General features: G+C 41.0%; 2 protein-coding genes across 5 annotated transcripts in view; both read left to right on the forward strand.

The window, feature by feature from the left end:
* pag1 (phosphoprotein membrane anchor with glycosphingolipid microdomains 1) overlaps window positions 1–2,252 on the forward strand; it is a 61,180-nt gene extending 58,928 nt beyond the window's left edge. For all 4 annotated transcript variants that reach the window (XM_085445638.1, XM_085445636.1, XM_085445640.1 and 1 more), the window contains one exon: window positions 215–2,252. In XM_085445638.1, coding sequence (XP_085301764.1) covers window positions 215–550 — 336 coding nt within the window. In that variant the 3' untranslated portion in view covers window positions 551–2,252. The remainder of the gene's footprint in view (window positions 1–214) is intronic.
* A 2,626-nt stretch (window positions 2,253–4,878) lies between these two features.
* The window catches only part of znf704 (zinc finger protein 704), a 57,182-nt gene continuing 40,971 nt past the window's right edge, over window positions 4,879–21,089 (forward strand). Inside the window, exons 1-2 of the mRNA XM_085445861.1 lie at window positions 4,879–5,980; window positions 15,226–15,413. Of these exons, the coding sequence (XP_085301987.1) occupies window positions 5,720–5,980; window positions 15,226–15,413 (449 nt within the window). The 5' untranslated portion in view covers window positions 4,879–5,719. The remainder of the gene's footprint in view (window positions 5,981–15,225; window positions 15,414–21,089) is intronic.

The raw sequence follows: 21,089 nt of genomic DNA on the forward strand, positions 1-21,089 counted from the left end.
GGGGGGGGGGACGTAGCAGGGGTCCTTGAGTATGAATGCGTCAGTGTTTTAACAATCTTATTATCTCCACTGTTGTGCCGTTTTTGACGTGCAGCTTTTTTGGCGATATTAGATGAGTAATAACCCAACTAAAGAAGAAGAAGAAAAACAACACGATTGTGGTTAACGGTTTGTGTCATTTTTGTCTTTCTCTCTCTCTCTCTGTGCCTTTCAGTCAGCGGTGTACTCCACAGTCAACAAAACAAACTGTGACGACGCTGTTAACGAGGAGGACAAAGAGCACGACTACAGCAGCATAGCGGAGATTAAAGGTCTGGTCCCGGCCTCCTCCTCCGGTGACCTCTACGCCACCGTTCGAGATATCTACAGCCAACCCGATGAGCCCGGCCCCGCCGACAGCACAGACCCAGGCTACGAAACCATCCGCATCCCAAAGACTAATAGCTCAGAGGACGAGCACCGAGCCGAGGGGTCAGACGTGGGCAAGGCGGAGCCCGACTATGAAAGCGTCGGAGAGCTGGGTCTGGGCCCAGAAATGTCCCGCCTTTAAGTCATCGTCCCCGCTCCCCTCCTCGTATCGCCTGGATGCATCTAACAGACTTCGCTGCAGTGCTTTAAGCTTGCTATCAAGGATGCTTTGGGCGCATGACTTGTGAACAGAAAACAGCTCGCCGCAGCATCCACCCAGCCGTGCACGAGCATCCTCCTTATAGCCTGGGTACGGTTTATCATATCCAAACTTGACTCCTTTAGTTCATCAGTCATGGTGAATGTCATCGGTACTGGTGGGCCTTAACAACACTTGATTGTGGAAGAAAAATATTCAATAGTTAAACTACCAAATAAATATCCAATCGCAACACTCATGCAGCATTTTAATAGTTAGCTAACGACACTATCTAAGAAAAAGAAAAAAGTAATTCAGTGCCATAAAGTGATGGTGAAATTCATGCACTTACACACGTGAAGGTTATATTATTTGTGTGCTCTCTCTGCAGCTGCTAGTCTTTCTAGTTTCTTCCGAGTGACTCAGTGTCATGTTTTATTGAGGTGTCAGGTGGTGTATTTTTAGGCTTTTTTCCTGTCAGGTCGGCAACACCTCCACTGTGCATTCTCCCACCCCTCTCAGTTTTGCTGCCAAACGGTTAGCAGAGACAGAGGTTGCATTCAGTAGATTTTCACCATTTAACACAGCTGATGAATTCCCTGCCGCGCACACGTGTCATTGCTCAGACTACACGGCGCATGTGTGTGGGCTTAGCGTGTCGCAGGTTGACGCTAGTCATCGGTGGTGAGCCAAAAAAACGGAAAACGAGGAGTGAAGGAAGAAGGGAAGTGTCGCAACACGTTTTTAAAGCTTTTTTTTGTTGTTGTTCTTTTAGAAGAGCTACAGTCGATGTCAAAGGGTTTTTTTTGTGAATTTCATATTTATTTGAAGACGATTATTGTTGTGTAATTGTGAAATGTTAAAGTATGTCTGTGAGAGAAAAAAGCGAATAGGCATTTATAAAAAAAATTAAATTTCTAGCGTTTTTACTGAGATACTAAATGAAAATGAGTTGCGAGGATTGTGGCAGTTAGGTACGTGTTCCCCCCAGAGCATTTAAAGAGTTCATTGTTTTTAAAAAAACAACAAACAAATGAAAGAAAGAAAGAAAAATGAATGTGTCAGTGTATATTGTCATTTTGCACACTTTGGTCAAACAAGTTCAGATGACATATTGTGATGAAATGACGCGACGAGCTTGTATTATTGTACTTCGTATGTTTCCTCGAGTCTATTCTTGGTACAGTCTTCTGTCGGCATTAAAGCACAAGTACAGATTATCGAAAGCAGTTAACATCGCTGCACACTTTTCAATATCTAGCGCTTCTTTTTTTCTTTTAAATACAGGAAACCATGCCTGTCTCTGTGTAGCTTGAACTGACGACAGTGCCAATCGAGGCTTGTAGTTAGAGGAGTATTTTAATCAACTGTTACTCGCTGGAAAATTTAATGTGAGCTTTTACTTATTTGTACAATGTCCAGAGTCATATAGTTTTAAAATAAGATTAAAAGCACTGATTGTATGACTTGTTTTAAGAAAAAAACAACAACTTCAACCATGTTTTCATGTTATTTTAACTCAAAGTTGATGGCGTTTCATATCTGAGAATATCCATTGAAATGCCAGACATATGGTACAGCTCCCTTTGGTACATGCATATTAAGAAACCTGTGGTACTTTTATTAAACACAAAAAAGAAATTGCCTCGTTACTGTTTATTTTTAAATGAATACTGCCTCTGCTTTGTGCTGTAAATATCTTTTTTTTGTCATCATTATTATTTTTATCATTGCTACAGTATGTAACCTCTTAGCAGAAAAATCGGTGTCATCTGTTTCCACCCACATCAGAATATTACAGCGTTACAGTATCTCCAGCATCGGGTTTGTGTTTCATTAGACATGCTGGAGCTCGCCCGTGGTTTCATTAGACATGCTGGAGCTCGCCCGTGGTTTCATACGGCCTGCTCTGACTGCTATCGGATTAATAAATTATATACATTTGAAATGCTGTTGTATCTCCCAGTGTTGCTACTGTGAAAGAGGATTTTAAATGCCACTCCCCCCCCCCCACACACCCACCTCCCAGTATTTTATGAGAAAAACATCTTTAATTATCAGTTTTGTTGTTTTCTTTTTCACTAGGAAGGAAGATCTGCCAAAGTTGGGGGGGGTGTTGGTGCCAAATCTAATCAGGACAAAACTTAAACACACCGCTAAAAGATGCTTACTTGCACCAAAAGATTATTCTCTCAAGCTGTTGGTCAGATAAACACATATTTCCTTATAGGGATTGGGGGGGAGTGGAGAAGCACCCTCACTAAATGAGATGATTTGCCCCCCGCCCCCTCCCTTCTCCTCCCCCTCCTCCCGCTCACGACCATCAGACAACTCTATGGTGACACCCGCCTTTGATTAAAGGGCAAAGCCTGGTTTGGCGGTTATAGCCACATCTGTCACTCCACTCTGTCCAATTTCCATTCTGTGCATGTAAATATTTTATGACATGAATTGTTCTATTAAATATATAAGTATAATAAATGGTGCCATTTTGTCTTTTAATTCTCTGGGGCGATGTCTTGTAGAAGGATTGTACGCTGGGTAAGAGTTTCCAAAAACATTAACGTTTGACATTAATTAGGTCATTTGTTTCTGTGATAACATTCTTTGGTGTATTTTCTCTGCCACGCTGGGTGATAATTACGATGAATCAGCGTGCTGGCACACTTGATTTATCAAACTGAACTTTCTTTTCAAAAGAGAGAGATTTATCCCGGGACTTTTTTGGTTCTCAGAGAGCGATAGCTTGTGAAATCACACTTTTAAATGTCTCATTTAGTACGTGATGCCAGCTATATGAGAGTTAACAGCCCTCTGAGGCGGCTTTAAGATTATTTGAAGGAAGGGGACTACCCCGGTCATCAAGTTAGAGACCCCTGGGCACAAGTGTTTAATAAGACCCTGCTGACTTTTTTCTTACAGTTCTAAAACGTTATGGAGGGCGCTGTCTATCCTTGGAAAATTAAAATGTATTTATGATGATATAAATTCATCCCTAAGTATGTAAAGTATTTTTTTTCCTTCTTCCTATAAGGATAATGCTGTTTAATCGAAGGGTCCTCACACCTGTTGTTGTCTCCCTCCTGTCCTCCTCTGCTCCCCTTTCGGTTCTTTGTGTCTTTCTGCTTCTTCTACTCCTTTCCCTCCTTTTCAGGCTCAATTGCAGGGTTGTCAAAAATAAGGCCCAGGGGTCAGAATTGACCAACAAAGCCTCCAATCTGGCCTATTGGACATCTTTGGAAAATGTGAAGAACAGCATAAATTTTGGTCTTTTAACTATATTTTAATCATTTTAATCAACTTCTTTGCACTGACTAAAAAGCAAATTTCACTGGTCAGGCCCAATTAAGATGACAATGGGCTTTATATGATCCAGTATGTAAAATGAGTTTGACATCCCTGCTCTACGATGTTCTGTACAATTAGGTCCATTAGTATACAGCAGCACATCTTTTTTATTTGTATTGCCTCTTTGCTTGTTTGTGGGGTTCTCTCTGGTTTCAGTTTTTTCTTCAGGGACTGAAAAGCATGCTCTATTGGGCTGGGATTAGGTGACTGACCTGGCAATTGAAAAATATCCAATTTCTTTGATTTGAGAAACTTTTGGGTTGCTTTTGCAGCATGCTTTGAGACATTATCCGGAGAGTGTAGCCCTGTACACTTCACATCCTGCTGTTTATCCTGCTACTTCTATCAGTAGCCACATCATCGTCCTTTGGTTAACTCTCCAATTACTTTTGAGCATCTGTATGAAAATGACTGTATGAATGCAACCCCTTGAATTCAAAGTGAAAGTTTGCACTTGGTGTAAAATCCACTGTGCTGGTATAAAGATGAAAAATGATAAAAAAAAAAACAATGCAACTGTATCTATCTATCCATCTATAAAAAACAAAACAGCAGTAAAAGTTGTGAAAATATATTTAAGAGTCCAAAGTTATACCCTCCTTTATTTGTTATAAAACTGTGGGACCGGTTAAAGTCTTTGCCAGGGCGATTATGGTCCCCGGACCTTATGTTCGACAACCAGTTTTACCAGAACAAAACTGGCATGTTAAAAAAAGGGAAATAACCTGTTGTTTTTATAAGCAAAAACGCAGACCAGTTCAGCTCATTTTATTTATTTATTTTTAACCAGATCATAGTAATTCAGAGGTCCCACGGCACCTGAAAAGTAGGCTGTACAAGTAGGTTAAAGCATGAAGCTTTGCTGCCTGGTCCAAATCTTCTCTCTTCCACAGCCTAAATTCCCGCCTTTTTCCTTTCTTCCCTCTGCCATAACCCCCTCCCTTCTCGCTTCCAATCTCTCCTTGCGTCATTGTTTTCAATGGAGCATCCTCCCCGGTTGCATTACCTTCTTTCGGAGGAGAAGGGGAGCGGTGGGGGCTTGTGGAGGCGTGTGCAGCGCCGACCAATTAGAGACCGCCGTGGCCGCCGGACCGCACATGTTTACAGGCAGCATTCCGCCGGTAGAGTCCCCGCTCGGTCTGAGGTGACGGCGGACTGGATGCGGCAGTAGTTGGAACCGGAGCCGGTTAACGGTCAAATTTCAATCTTTTGTAACACATACGGCGAGGTGTCGGGGTACAGAGCCGTGTGGGGCGGAAAAATTCGACGTGCTGGCTCCCGTGCCTCTATGCTCAAGCTGTTTGCCCTGTATTAGCCACCATTTTTACATAATCGTGTATAAGTGTCGCCTCGGCTCACGACTACGGCGATTAGTCCGCGTTTTCCCGCCGCCCCTTCAGCTCGCAGGGAGCAGAGAGGAAAACAAACAGGTCGAACGGAGGAAGATTGGTAGCCGGTTGGATGTAGAGGTTGTTTAGCGGCGAATGAATCGTAGTCGTCGGCTACTAATTCAGAGCTGGTCGGTTTCTTGTTTCTTTTTTTACGGGGTGCTTGTGCGCGGTGCATTCCGGACGCTGTTTGGAGTTTCCCCCTCCTCCGAGTATGTTGCCCCTTTCTAACATTTTGTCAGGGCTGTTGGAGCGCGTAGTCTACCCGCTGCAGTTTTGTGTTTTTCACGACGCTGTTTACCGGCTATAATTCGACGCTTAATGATTTAATTTTACCGGCTCGCCGGCTTTGAATACAGTGAAACAGTTTTTAGAGATGCACACGAGGCGCCTGGTGAAGCGCTCGGTCCTCGGCAGCCGCGTTTATGCGCCGAGTCCGACGGGGGACGGTGCCCCGGTGACAGGAGTGGTCCAGGCTGTCAAGCAGGAAAACAGAGACTTGTCGGCTGCGGGAGCCCGGCGAAGCGTCTACACCGTGCTCATGCAAGACGGGAGCCTCAAGGAGTTCTCCGAGGAGGAGATAGCCTCGGGCTTCAACCACACCGCAGCCAAAGGACCACTCAAGTCCAGCCTGAAGGTACGTGGGTCCGACCGGCAGGCGACGCTTCACTGTTGTTGTTGTGCGGTGTTTTGCAGCGTTTAACCGCTTCCTGCACGGAGCGGATTTAACGGTGTCACCGCCGCCGTTCCCGCCGCCGCGGACGAGAGATTTAACCGGCTGGGATTTAAAAAATGCATTATGCTGTTATTGCTATAATGAGTCGTTTGCATATTGAAGCATATAACGGACTGTCATGACATTTGGCGACATCAGATATATAGGACAAAGGGCTTGATGGGGCCTGCGCAATGTTTATGTGGGCTAGTGGGTGGGTAAGATGAGGCAAACAAACACGCTCTGACTGCAGCGTTTTAGATTGATGTAAATAACCGGCCCGAGGTTTTTGCATGCTCGCCGCCTTATATTTTATACATATATGTATGTGAATGTGACATTTCTTACAGATAATTCTGCGCAACCGGCATTTAATTGCACATTTGGTTAAAGACTTAATTACATTTAGGTTTTTTTTGTTGTTGTTTATTTTTCTCTCATTCATATATTAATGCATGTTACACAGTTTAAAATCGATCGTCTCTGTGTGCACTCATTCTGCTCAAGGGTGTTATTGTTTTAAGAGCTATTATAAAAGAGATCACGCGCACTTCTTGTTGCATTAGAGTCAAGATAGTAAGTTGTGACGGTGTCCAAATCTGCAGTCCTGATGTAGGCCTAACAAGCGATGATCTGATTGCCTTGCAATCCAACTTGAATGCTTTTCTGTCACGTGGCCCCAAATAAAGATTGTGCGAGGAAGAAAAGGCCAATTCAGCTCTTGGATGAGCACACTGTTTCTAACATAGGGGAAGTGTGTGTGTGTGGGGTATTGTGTTCATCCTTTTTATAGCGAGGGAGTGACTGAGGAATGCTTGTGGCTGAATAACAACTTTTTTTGATGCTGTGATTTTGATTGCATTTCTTGTGTGTGTGTTTTCATGTTGTTGATGCAGAAACTTGCAGGCTGTAATCTTCAGTCTTATTTCTATGACCAAAGCTGAAATGTTGAGCCACAGTTTGTGGATCTGTCACAGTTCCTGCAGCAGTAAATTGTACTCTTCTGCCCGAAAATGCACATAAATCTCGTAAACTGTTATTTAAATCGTTACAAACAGATGCCAGATCTTCCCAAAGATAAACCCGCTCTTCGGGGGGACTTGTTAGATCTGTGAGTGATGGGAAATGCAGTGTGAACTTAGGTCTCCCGTTTTGCAGTTGTGCATGCAGTGATCAACACAAAAGCTGTTGCACAATTCTGTTACAGTCCCCAGCGCAGGCTGGAGAAGTGCAGCTGAGGGTGAGAACGTATTCCTGTCAGCACAATGGTCAATTCTCTTTCAGCACGACTCAATTCCCGCTGATGTCGAAAACAAGCCATAAAATGAGGAGGAGGGGTATGGTCTGTATGTGCGTGTGTGTCTGTGTGTGTATGCATTCACATGTGCATCTGTGTTGCTTTTTGTGTGCATTAGGGCGCTAATATAAATGTGATTTTCATCTGTTGTGTGTTTTGGATCTTTAACGAGTGAGATGTGACTGCTTTAAATCCTGGAACAGGAGCTGTTTGTGAGAGCATGCCACCCCGTTTGAACAGCAGCAGCTGTACGGCCGACAAAGTGGGCGCCCCCAGGTTGGCAACGGGTGGCGTGCTCCAAAGAATCTGGATGCTTGGCTCTGTGCCCAGAATGGCGAACGAATGGTCCCTGTTTTGCATGGGGCGGGAGTGGGGGGGCGCGATGCCACTTGTTGACTTGCTGTTTTGTGCAAATGTATGTTGTGTGAGAACTAAGTTACGGTGATTTCTCCAGCTGCTAACAAAGAGATCTCACTCACTTCTTGTTGGGCCGGAGCTGTCGTTGTTTGTGTTTGTTGCACACCGATGCGGGAGTCAATGAAGCAAGCTTGTTGACAGAGGCTGTGACTCTTTGTTCTAAGGCGGTGATCTCAGGCGGGCCCGTCGCTGGCTGTGCTTATTGGTTCGCTGAGCAACATCAGCAGGAACTACAGCCAGTCTGGATGCTGGCACCCATGTGGAAATGGATGAGTAATCCTTTGAGGGTGAAGGAAGGTTATGAATATATATATATATATATATATATATATATATATATATATATATATATATATATATATATATATATATATATATATATATATATATATATATATATATATATATATATATATATATATATATATATATATATATATATATATATAAAAATAAAAATAATAAGTGGTAACCTATCTACAAAAAAAAGTATTACTAATAATAATAATAATAATTTGTACATAAAGGCTCATTTACCATCATTTGCTTCTGAGTGTTTGACATTGACCATACTAGACTATGGACTATGTCTACAAGGTGTTACATCCACTTGTTATACTGATAAGACTCTCCAGCTGTGTCCATTTTATAGACTATTTAAGATGGCAATGGCGGGTTAGTGAAGTTCTGCTGTGAAGCTTCGAGCTGAGTATTTTTACCAGTATCATCTTGGTATTAAGATGTAACCAATCAGAAGTGGACTCAGGGACACCACACACTCACTGGTTTACAACTTGTGATCGACAGGTACACAGTGAGTTGGTTTTAGCCTCTTTTTTTGACACTAATGTATTCAGTATGATTTTAAAAGTAGTGATGGAGCTCATAAACTCATTAAGAAACTGTTAATGAGATCACACATTGGGGCAGTTATAGAGTTTGAAAAATTTGCAGCCTGCTGGCCATTGAAAAGAATGCAGACTTAAGTGGAGCCCGACCGATTTATCGGTGGGCCGATATTTTCAGCCATTATTAGTTATCTATTGAACTGTTGGTATTGACGTTTATAAAGACAGATGGAAAAAAAAGAAAAAGAAATCAGAGAAAGAGCCCTTCACTGATGTTATGATTGTTGATGATGCATAGTTTGTCCACCAGAGGGCACTCCACAATTTTTCTGTTCCGAAACCGGGTTTGGAAGCTACCTACACAACAACCAGCTGACCTGAGTGGAGTCGGTCAGAGTGTACACGAGTAAATACACGTTACAAATATTAGAGAAATCTGTGTATGTCTCGTGTGTCTGAAAGAAAAAAATATTGGCAATATCAGAATATACGATTTTTTTTAATCACCAAATGTCTGTCGAAATTGGTCTTAAAAATCCCGTATTGGTTAGACTCTTCTGCATTGGCTTCCCTTTTCAGACCTTGAAGCGACTTTCATTTTTCATACACAGTCTATTGTGTGTGTCAGTAATACTCTGAATATAAAAGAAGATGACACCAGCAAACATCCTTAGCTGCTAAAGCTATTGTGCGTTACCGACATGTTCTCAAGTCAAGGAACCAGTACATCATAAGTAAAAGGATAAAAAAGGTGATAACTTCATCCACTCACTAAACCTTAATGTATACAGTGCATCCAGCTGAGATCATTTGGAGCCCAGCTAAAGTAATCAAACTAAACACAGTCATTTAAATCTGTCTTTTATTTTTAAATTAGTTAGACACCTTGGGCTGTGTAATTAAAATGTAGATTTTTCAATTTGTACATAACACCCTACAGGCAGCTATAGCCCACAGTTTGGCACATGTTATGCTCAGGATATTTGGCCCAGCCTGATTAGATTGACTCACCAGGCACCATGCCAAAGGGTCATTTTGACAAAGTATTCATATTGTAAGTTAATTTTAATTAAAAAAAAAAGTGATGTTATTGCCATGTGCCAGGATATTTTTGTATGAGGATGATACACTTTTCCCCCTTAATTTAATATTTAAAACATCCAAAAAATATATTGCTGCACTTTTTTTGAATGAAATTGTGTTTTAAAAAAAGCCAATGTTTGTTTGCATTTTTTTTAAACTTGTGGTCAGGATGTGGTTCAGTCCAGGAATGCCATATTGGAAAAACTGAGATTATGAGTAAGCCATTAACTGTCTTTATCAGAACTATTTTTAATAGTCATAATAGAAATTCCTCCCAGCAACAAAGACCCACATGAGCTAACAGACGTGGTTTCCACTGAAATTCTTTATTATGACCTTTGACCTGCACAGGTAGAAGAATCTTTACGCTTCACAAACTGCTGTAAGTAGGTTACGAGTTTTAATTTGTGTCTCTTTGAGTGGGACACAGAACGAGAATGATAGATGAGGAGAGGAGGGACACTCCGGGTATTTGTTCTCTGCACAGGCACTCACGCACGCACACACACACACACACCAGCTTTGACATATGCAACTCACATTTCACCACCGATTTGGCATGATTCACAATTTCCTGGCTCTCTGCAACGCTATAATTCATAAGCCCGGTGAAAGGAAGGAATTACGGTTGGTTTTATCCGAGGAATACACTCATCTTACACACAACACCTAATCTTCTCCCAGCCGGTGTAATCCATCTTGTTGTTTTGCTCAAGTTTGTGTTTTCATTGTGTATTTTGCACAGCACTGGGCATTTTTTGTGACGAGACTATATCATGAATGATATTTGATATCCATTCGTCATGTTTTTTTTCTGTCTCATTAATCGAAATGAATGGTGTTGTGTGTTGGGCGTGTGCATTCTGTGTGTGTGTGTTGACTTTTCCACAGTAAAGACTAATCCTGTTGCACTGCTTTAAGATAATGATCTAGTTTAGGGCTGAACGATTATGGAAAATAATCTAATTGCGATTTTTTTGCCCCAATATTGCGATTGCGATGCGATATGCGATTATTTTTTAAGGTCTTTGTCTTCTGTATTATTAAACAAAGACGAGCAATACATCATATAGTATGGCCAATACTATATTACATTAATTTTAAACTGTTCTTTCCTGGAAGACAGACCTCTGTTATGATGACATGAGGTGATGCATGAATTGATGACTGACATTTTTATTTAACTTCTTCAATCACAACAGTATATTTGAACATACACAATAGTTTATTTTTAGCTTACAAACATCTGAGCATAAAGTGCTGACAAGGAACCCTGGTGTAAACATTAAAATGAAAGTCAGTACAATGTGCAGATTGCAGAAATATACATAAACAAAATCAGTGGCTTTACCACACACAGTTTTTCGACATCTGTGAACTACTAGACAGTCATTAAATTAAAAAATAATATTAAATAAATAAAACTAATAAATAAAAAATACACACATCTTACTGATCTCTGCAGTCAGTAACATTACACATAAAGTGCAAACATAATAGCAATTGTATAAACACACACACACAAACACGCCTTTAAAATTTAAAGGCGTGAAATTGGACGGTCTAGTTCTGATTAGCGTCACCGCTGTCTCGGTGGAGTTTAATAAACTCGGCCGTCTGCTTCTTGCTATCTAAAATATAACCAGACACTGGTGTAAATTCTCGACTGTCTCATACTTCTGTTTAATAAGTTTTCTGTTTGACGTTTAGTCAGCTGTGTGAAAACCAAGGAGGAACCCACCCGGGGGATTAATAAAGTTTTATTTTATCTAATCTAATAACTTTAATCTCAGCCAAACCGATTTACTCACGAACAAACAAAACACTGAAAAAAGCCCAACAATAACATTTTTAGGTTGTCTAAGTGACTTATATATTACGTTTAACCCGAGCAGCGAAACTCCGCGGTGATCTGAAAATGATGTGCCGGGAGTTGTGCCGTTCTCGGCCGCATCAGTAACCCTCGAGCTCCCGGCTAGCTGTCGAGCTGGTGGGTAGCAGACGCTTCTGAAAACGTCGAAGCACTTTTGCAAATATGGGATATCTTGATAAACCAAGCAGATATTTGATGTTTACACAACTACTTTCTCGCCTGAAAATATGTTAAAAGTTTATTTTGTGACCCAGAAAGATTAGTATGAGTAATTTTAAAACTTAGTAGTGGCCGCCATTGTTGGAAACTGGAGTTTGGCTGGGCCGCGCTATGAATTCTGGGATATGGTAGTAATTTGGACAGCCTTCGGCGCGTCGCTGTGACGTAATCGGTCTACAAATGCGGCCTCAGGAGGATGCAGCCCATGAATTTGGACATGTCCAGAGTATAATCGCAGCCTTTGCGGTTAGAAAATTGCACTTGATCATGTCGCGATATTATCGCAAATGCGATATATCGTTCAGCCCTAATCTAGTTCACACACACGAACAGACACACACTGGCCTGAATGCCATTCTCCTCAGCGCTCGGTGTGGGCAGCTGTGTGTGTCACTCTGCTTTTGTTTTGCCATTTTCTCAGTGTGTTTTTCTAAGATCACCGTGGCTTTAGCTACAAACAGAGGTGCGTGTGTATTTGTGTGTCTGTGTTGGTGGGTGCATTTGCGCTTGTTTTTTGATCCGACAATCTTGCCAGAGCAGGTCACCTTAATGGCTGAAGCCCTGAAACAAAGAAAGCCATTGTTGCTGGTTACCCCAGTCTACCTTGAACTTCATTCTGCTTTTTTATTGCTTCTGCAATGTTGCCCGAATCGTAGCAAGATGAATCAGTATGTCTGTGAGATAAAACAGGCAGTTTATCTGAGACTTTATTTTGCCGTAACAAAAAAAAATGTTGTTTTTATTACCCTTTAAGGATTTATTTAATTAATAAACACCATTACTTTGGTTGTGGCAATAGACTGTACATAAAAGATGACTATTTATGTGAAAATGCTCCTTGGCTTCCGTGAACTATGATGTTAGTCAACATTTTATAGTCTCTGTTGACAGTTTGATTCTTATTTAATAAAACACAATGTTTACGTTATGAAATCTGTAGTCTTACAGTAAAACTAGAGCTGGGCGATAGCACGATAACGATATGTATTGCGAAATAACTTTTTCTCGATAGAAAAATTAAACTATTGCAATAGACCTCACCGCTCTTGTCCTCTTAAAAAAAAAAGAAAAAAAAGAACAGCCAATCCAAATTAAGTAGCGCAGAGCCGAACCAATCACAGCCGCAGCGTCACATCACGTGACTTGTTACGTACAGCACAAGTGCCAAGCCGCACATGTGTATTTGTTTGGGAAGCAGCCAGCCGCCGTGCCGCCCGGGTAATGGAGGAAAAGAGTGCGCCGACTAGAGAAAAATCAACCGAGAGCGTGACCGAAGGTTACCGAAGAGAAAACAGATGATGGTTGTCGAACGGAAGAGCCATAGAAGTTCCTTAGTGTGAAAGTATTTTGGCTATTTCAAGTCTGACAAAAAACAGAATAGCACGCACTGTAAATTGTGCCGAAAACAAGTCTGGAAATACAATAAAGCGGTGCATGCTCAATCTCTGACTGGAAGCGCTAATTCGTCATTCGGCTTTTGTCAGACTAAAGTACCTGTTAAAACTGTTTGAAAAGCTCAGCTATACAACAAGGAGAGATTGAGAATTTCCTTTTAGTTCTCAGTTTATTTGATATTGACAAAAGTTAGTCAATTTTGTCTGTTCTTCTGTAAAACAAACTAAGATTTATTTTTAGAATTAATATTTTGTTTCTAAGTGGAATTGACAATTTAGTCTGTTTTGTTTGTTCTATTTTGAAACTTAAACGCTTTAGCGGCTGCCTTTTGTGTAGTTTGCAATATTTGCCTTTATTTATCTGAAAAAGTCTCATGTTCCTTAAGTACATCTACCCTGTTGAACTTATTATGGGAAATAAATATTTAAATAAAAACAAGCTGCTGATTATTTCACATTTTACTTGTGAGCAACGGCACATTTAAATCTTACAAATATAGTTATTTGGCTTATATCGTGATAGATATCGTTATCGCCTGAAACGAAAAAAACATATCGTGATATGAAAAAATCTTATATTGCCCAGCTCTAAGTAAAACCAATGCAATGCAGCAGGGTTGACCTATATTCTTATTTCTTGAGAAGTTACTGAATAAGTGTGCAGTGTCCCCAAGTTTCTCAGTCTGATCCAACCCTTGCTTCTTATATCTGACAAAGCCACTCTGTTTGAGGCTTGGCTATGGGAGATAAGTAACCAATGTGATGATGTAGTGAAACCAGTGAAATATACTTCCTCTCTATGTATTTGTTTAAAATACAATGATAGGGTTTTTTCTGTGTATAAGAATGTCTGGGACCAAAGACTTAGGATAATAATATATATAATTTGTTTTTTTTAAGCATTAAAAAGCCGGAAAGGCCATCAATTTCAAGTAAGGCCTAGTAAGGACAGATTTACACTTTACTGTTGTTTATGCCAAATTCTGACCATATCGTCTGCACACACTGGTTGTAACCAGCGTCCTGTCCGCTTGAACCGGTCTGGCAGTTTTCTGGATGTTGTCTCTTTTTAAGACCTTTCTTTGTAAACCATAGAGATGGTTATGTGGGGAAAAATCCCAGTAGATCAGCAGTTTCTGAAATCCTCACCCAGCCTTTTGGGCACCAACAACCATGCCCCATTCAAAGTTACTTAAATGACCTTTCCTCGCCATTCTCATGGTCAGTTTGAACTTCAGCATGTCTGCATGGCTAAATGCATCAACTTGCTGAAATGTTATTGGTTGACTAGATATTTGTGTTACCAAGGAGTTAAGCAGATGTTCCTAATAAGGTGGCTGTGATACATACATACATGCAAACCCTTCTTTCACTCTCTGGCCTTATCAATAAATTGCTCACATTTCTTCCACTAAAACCTGATGGTGTTTGTGAAAGTACAGATGATGCTGTTTTTAAAAATGAATTTTCTTTTTTTTTTAAACAAATTACTTTAAAAGCAAGTGTGGTGCTATTATGTAATGTTTTATTATATTTTTGCTCATGACAGTGCAGTCTTTTGTGGAAAACCTCATCCCTCCAAAACGTCTGCAGGAAGAATAATAGACTGGTTTTGTGACTGACCACTGTTCATTTTTTACTCTGTCCAGTGTGTTTTGGCAAAGACTTTTTTTAGGCCCAAGAATGTGGAAATTTTCTTAAACCGTATTTAGACTGTGTTCTATCACATTTGAAATGTAAACATTCAAATTCAAATTTTAGCTGCCAGGTTTTGAGGCAGCCAATGCCCAGACCTTATTTTCTGTCTATTTTTACTTTTGGTTACTCTCTTTAATAATAAATTGAAATGGACTCATTCTGTAGATGTGTTCTTCACCAGTAACAGAATTGCAAAAGATATTTATCATTATGACCTTGTTAAATAAAAAAAGAGGCCATTTGAAGGAGCTGATTGCTACTTCATCATTTCTTCCAACTTATTTATGTGGTATTTCTGCACAAGCACTGAATTATTTCTTTTTTTCGCCTCTCTACAGCAGAGCTCCAGTAACGGAGCTCCAGATGGCCAGAAGGTGGAGGGCAGCTGTCTGAGCCCAGAGCCAGCGGAGGAGCAGCGTTCAACGGACGGAAAACGTGTTAGCCGGGACTCTGACACCCGATCGGTGTCCCTGCTGGAGCAGAAACGCAAAGTAGTCTCCTCCAGCATTGACGTCCCCCACGCTAGGTAGGACTGTGTATATGAAATTCTCTAGCAGTGACAGTCTGATTCCTATCCTGCAGGCAGCTTGGCTAGAGTGGTACAGGCAAAGTTCACGAAAAGTTTATGACATAGATATGTCATCTCACAAATAGGACAGACCTTATGTGGGCTGACATCCTGTATTTTATTTGATCCTCGAAGCCAATTTTGCAGCACATAGTTTACAAGATAATTTGGCAAGAGTCTGCTTTACTCCATTACATAAATATTTTATTATATGGCCTCACACATGCTACACTCTTCCAACATACAGTGTTGTGTGTGTGTGTGTTTATTATAAATAGATAGATATATAGTTGCATAGATGTGTATGTGCAAGTAAGGCTTCAGACTGATGTAAACACTCAACAGTTTGTTTGTTTTTTTTCTACTGTTAATGTGGATGATGTCATCTCGGGCAGACAGCTGTCTGAGAACATGCCTCAAAGAACTGCTTTTCAAACCTTCTCCTTGTGATCGAGACAAGAAAGTTGACTTCAAGGGAGGGAGAGGGTAGCTAAAACTGCTTCCTGACATAGCGTGAACTACACCAGTGTCTACTATAAGATAAATGTGGATTATTATGAATCGTGACTCACATAAAGCTAGTTTAGTAGAATCCAAGAGTAAAAATATGGAGGCGGAAATGAGCATAATAGGTCCTCTATAAACCGATCCAGACATTTTGTTGATTTAGGATTCTATCTGTGTTCTGAATATTAAAAGGTTTTCAGCAAAATGTTGCTTTTGGATGCTGTTTCTTTAACTTGCAGAAGCATTTATGGGTATTGTTATTTAAACGGCATGCCTCTCTGGTGGTTTCTCAACAGTTACCCTGTTGAGCGTCTTTCCTGCTACACAGCAAAGACACCGTGGCCTTGCAGAATACTTTGCCCTTATAGCCCGCGTGTACAGTTGTTGCTTTCATGTGGTATAAACATTGTGGCACATATTCCAAACTGATCCTACATGCAGAACATAACCCTATACAACTGGAAATAATTATTATGTTATGATGCATTAGTTATTTCTTTACTCATTCGGTGGTTCTCTTTACACTGCACACACACACGTGCACACACACGTGCACACACACGTGCACACAAATATTATTTTAGACCACCAGACTAATTCCCCACATAAGCCATTTCCACAATAGAGCAGTTAACCATTGGTGGGCAGCAGTGCACGACAGTGAAGTTCTATCTAATAAAGGAACAACACTCTTTCTCAATTAAATGTGAAACCCTAATACCTTGTAAAGCACTTTGCTGTTATTGGACATCACTCCTCATTACCTGCCTTCACTCTGCTGCTGGAGTCCAATCAATGGCAACTTGCTGAAAAGTACAGCAAAAGTTTCCCATTTGTGCAACTTTATCACTCCATCCTGAGCTATTGCCTTAAATTTAACTGTTATTTGTTGATGAGTCATTGATTAGAAGCTGCCTTATGGCCCATTAAGAAGGAAGAAAGGTCTATCGCATAGATTAGACTGGAATTTCATACTTGTCCTTTGGATGGGGATTGCAAAAATATTGATATTTATGTGTTTATGGTTGGATGTCTTATTGATTATCTTGCTGCTCAAGTTTATGTGCAATCACTAGACCAACTTCATGTTGTCTAGTGATTGCACCTCCTCCCGCTGAGGCCAGCTAAAAACATTGTAGCCACGGGGAGATGTCTTATAAGTCACATTCAGAAAAAGTTCCCTCTCACACACAGCACTCCGAAAATCCAAATTGGCTCTCCAGCCAGAATTCCAACTGGATTATGTATGCTGTGATCTTATTTAGACTGTGCAGACATCTCTAAGGCACCAAAAACATGAGCACTGTGTGCAATACTTCTTAAATACGTGTGTATATAGAAGCAACCAATGACTAAAGTTAGATTTGGTTTTAAACTATGAACACCTTTGCGTATTTGGGTGTGAAATGAAAAGCTAACAATGGCTGCCATGGCTACTTTTAGCACATTGCCATGGCATGATGGCGTTTTGCAATGTGCTTCTGGAGTCGGGGGCTGTGCTATAACAAAAACTAGTCGTGTCAGATTGTCAGAATAGATCGCACTAATTCCAATCTCATGGTTAGAGGTTAGGATATGGTACCTAAACCCACTATCCACTCTAATGAAGGGCAGCAGATCTTTCACAGTAAACTTGGAAAGAACCCTGTAATTATGTTTTGGTTTTTTTCCCTGCTTTGTTCTAATGAAGCTCTGGCTGCCACTTGTTGAAACACTAATACGAACATTTAAGAAGAAGTCCTTGAAACCAATTCTGTGTACAGACTTTTGTGAAATGATAGCAAGTGTTATCTTCATTTGACAAGTCAAGGTTACACTTCACTTTTTTTGTTTTTTTTAGCTTGACAATTTCCATCTGCATCTGAACCAAAAGCTGCTAAAAAAGCAAAAACAGTCAAACATGCTGAAATGCTCTGGCCTTATCAGATCTTGTATTTTTAAGTCTTTTCTGGGGTTGTTTGTGTTACTGCCTTTTTGCACATCAGCAACTTTGTCATTATTAGGGATTTGTTAGTTATTTCACTTCGTGAGCCAAAAAATGAAAGTCACATAAATACCATTTGAAGTCATAAGCCACTTTTCCATAGATTTTTCCATTTTTCAATAAATCGCTGCACTACCTTCCTATTTTCATCGCAATAAATTTAAACAAATGAACTTCTGTACAGTACTCTACTTTCATTTATACCTGAAAGACACCTCTCTTCTGTTTCTGAACATTATTTTTCTGCCTTCATTCGGCAGACACAGTAATGACAGAGACAGGAGACATGGGAAGATAAAGCAAATGTCTATATGTGCAGATGACTTGTTTGCCCCTTAATAAAGTTTCAGCATTGAAGAAGAATAATTGTGGATTATAATTGTGCAAAAGCAGACTCCCCCCCCCCCCCAAAAAAAAAAAAAAAAGAAAATCAATTTTCAGCCCAATTCATAAAGTGTGCTTGCACAATCAAGAAGATGGAAAGTTCATTGTTGCTGCCCCTGAGAGCAGGTATGATTCTAAGCTCTTTCTTTAGATATCCCCACAGTGACCTCGTCAGTATACAGCTCCATTATTGCCTCAAGATTAAGATCCAAAGGTCTCATCCGCTGCACACCTGCGACCAATTTTAAACCTGCTCCCACACTGGGGAAGAAATTGTGTCGCCGCTGACCACAGAGTAACGTTTATCTGTAATGAAGACAAAGGGGCAAAGAGACGAGAGGGAGGGAGGTGGCGAGGAGTAATGGTAAATGGCCTGTATTTATATAGCGCTTTACTAGTCCCTAAGGACCCCAAAGCGCTTTACATATCCAGTCATCCACCCATTCACACACACATTCACACACTGGTGATGGCAAGCTACATTGTAGCCACAGCCACCCTGGGGCGCACTGACAGAGGCGAGGCTGCCGGACACTGGCACCACCGGGCCCTCTGACCACCACCAGTAGGCAACGGGTGAAGTGTCTTGCCCAAGGACACAACGACCGAGACTGTCCAAGCCGAGGCTCGAACCGGCAACCTTCCGATTACAAGGCGAACTCCCAACTCTTGAGCCACGATCGCCCCACTGGTGGCAAAGGGACGAGGGAGCCCAAGGAAGCCCAAGCACTGAGGGGAAATTTGTGCATACAGCGGAGGGGAAGAAGGTAACGGAGCTGAGAGAGCATGTGTAGCTATTAAGTTAACAGCAAAAGAGAGAGGAAAGGGAGAAAATGCCTGAGGATTTTTGTCAGAGAGAACTCTCCAGAGAAGTCTGACCTTGAGGTTGTTAATTGCGCTCTGAAAAAAAAAAGTTCCCTCTCAACTTGTGATTTACCAAGAAAATGTCTGGCTGTTTGATGGCTCTCCAGATCCCTTGCAACCTAGAATACAATAGGTTCCCTCCCTCGCTGGGATTCAGTGAAGTACCCAAATGCCTCTTCTGCAATCATTGGGAAACTAGAGGAAAAATGACAGTGTGCCATATAAGATGTTGGACCTCGGGGGGCTTTTTGTAACTACATTTCATGCTTCTGCCAGCTTGTCCAACTCTCTGTGCTTTATCGAGTAGCTGCGTACATTGCTTTTGTTTGCAGGATGCTTGCTTTGGCAACTTTTTATGAGTCCTGCAAACAGAAATCGATGGCATTGCATGATTGACATGTGTTGACTGATATTTTTTTCCATCACTACAACCCTCAAACGCTCAGAAATGATTTCCTTTTTTTGTCTTTAAAAAAAAGATTTATTCTGCACATTAAGAGTAGAAAGATTTGCTCACTGCGGCAGGTTCTGATTTGTTTATTGCCATGTTTGTCTTTGCTGAATTATCAGACATGGTTAAACATTGTCAGACTGTAGTCTCAGCCAGCTGCTGGGTCTGCTCCTTCCTCCAAGGGCTTATGTTTTCTTTATTCAGGAAACGGCCAATTGTAACAAGAGCTAGTGGGGCCAGACCAGTGGAAAACGAATGGCTTGGCTCTTGACAAATAGCATTCAGGAGACTAATTGCTAGCAGGGGAAGTGAAGTATAACCCTAGATGAAGGCAAAATCAAGAGTGCTTTGCTTGTTATTACAAAATCCCAAAACAGCAGATCTGAGGGTTTAAATCCTCTTCTCTTCAGAAAGCCAGCAACCCCCCCACCCCACCCCAAATCTGTCTAGCATTAACAGAGGTTATTCATGTATTTCTAAATGACTGGACCCCTTGCTGTTCCTCCATGATGTTTTTTCTTTCCTTGTTTCTTTTTTTAATACATAAAAGCTCAACAAAGTTACACATGTAATTTAATTATGGTAACTGATGACAAGGAGTCTGGTGGGGTGGACTGGAATTTGGGAGGGGACCAACTTCAAAACCAGCATTGTTGCCAAGAGCATTTTGTTATTGTCATTTTTTTTATTGTTGATCAGTGTGCTTGCAGATCACCCAGTTTAGTGCGCTGAGCCAACCATGTGCTCCACTCTCAGAGCCGCCTGCATCAGCCAACTCAGGCATGGAACAAGGCCAAAGACAAAAAGAGGCCCAGAGGGACTCTCAAATTATCGTTTGTCTTTTGATAAAGTGGCACGGCCTGTAATCAGTTTGTTTTCCTGCTGTTCGGTGGTTTTGTTTGTGTTTATGGAGTTTTCTTACCTTTTTGGAAACACCGCTGCAGCTCTCGCTGCTTTTGCACAACGTGTTTGTGTTTGCGGTGAGCGCCGGCGCTCGAGTTTCGAAATAAGAGAAAATAGGGGAGCGGCGTGGGTTTTCGAAAGAGTGAGTGACATAGAGGGAAAGCGAGAGAGGGAGGGAAAAAGCGCACTGTGCATTTGCCAAAGAAAACAGTTTTCTTGGTTTGGATGCCAGTGGAGTTTAGAAACCAGAAGATTACTATCTGAAAAGACAAATCATTCCTTCTCCTCCACTGTCTAACTTTCCTAATCTCAGTGGGCCTTTATCTGATTGGATGTTGATGGGGTTTTTTTTTGTCCTCACAACAGTTTGACCAAACCAGGTGTGCTGAGGCAAATATTCCGACAATCTGATTGGCTTTACCACACACAGCTAAAAATAACAGAAACGTGTTTGTATTCATATAAAAGGAACATTGTTCAGCATGTGTAAATCAGCGTTCCTGCTTTTGAACCATAAAAACGGCTTCTGAAAATACGAATG

The sequence above is a fragment of the Copadichromis virginalis genome, linkage group LG22 (assembly GCF_057382275.1).
Source record: "Copadichromis virginalis isolate Kocher_CV1m ecotype Utaka linkage group LG22, C_Virginalis_male_GT1.1, whole genome shotgun sequence".
NCBI classification, from domain to species: Eukaryota; Metazoa; Chordata; class Actinopteri; order Cichliformes; family Cichlidae; genus Copadichromis; species Copadichromis virginalis.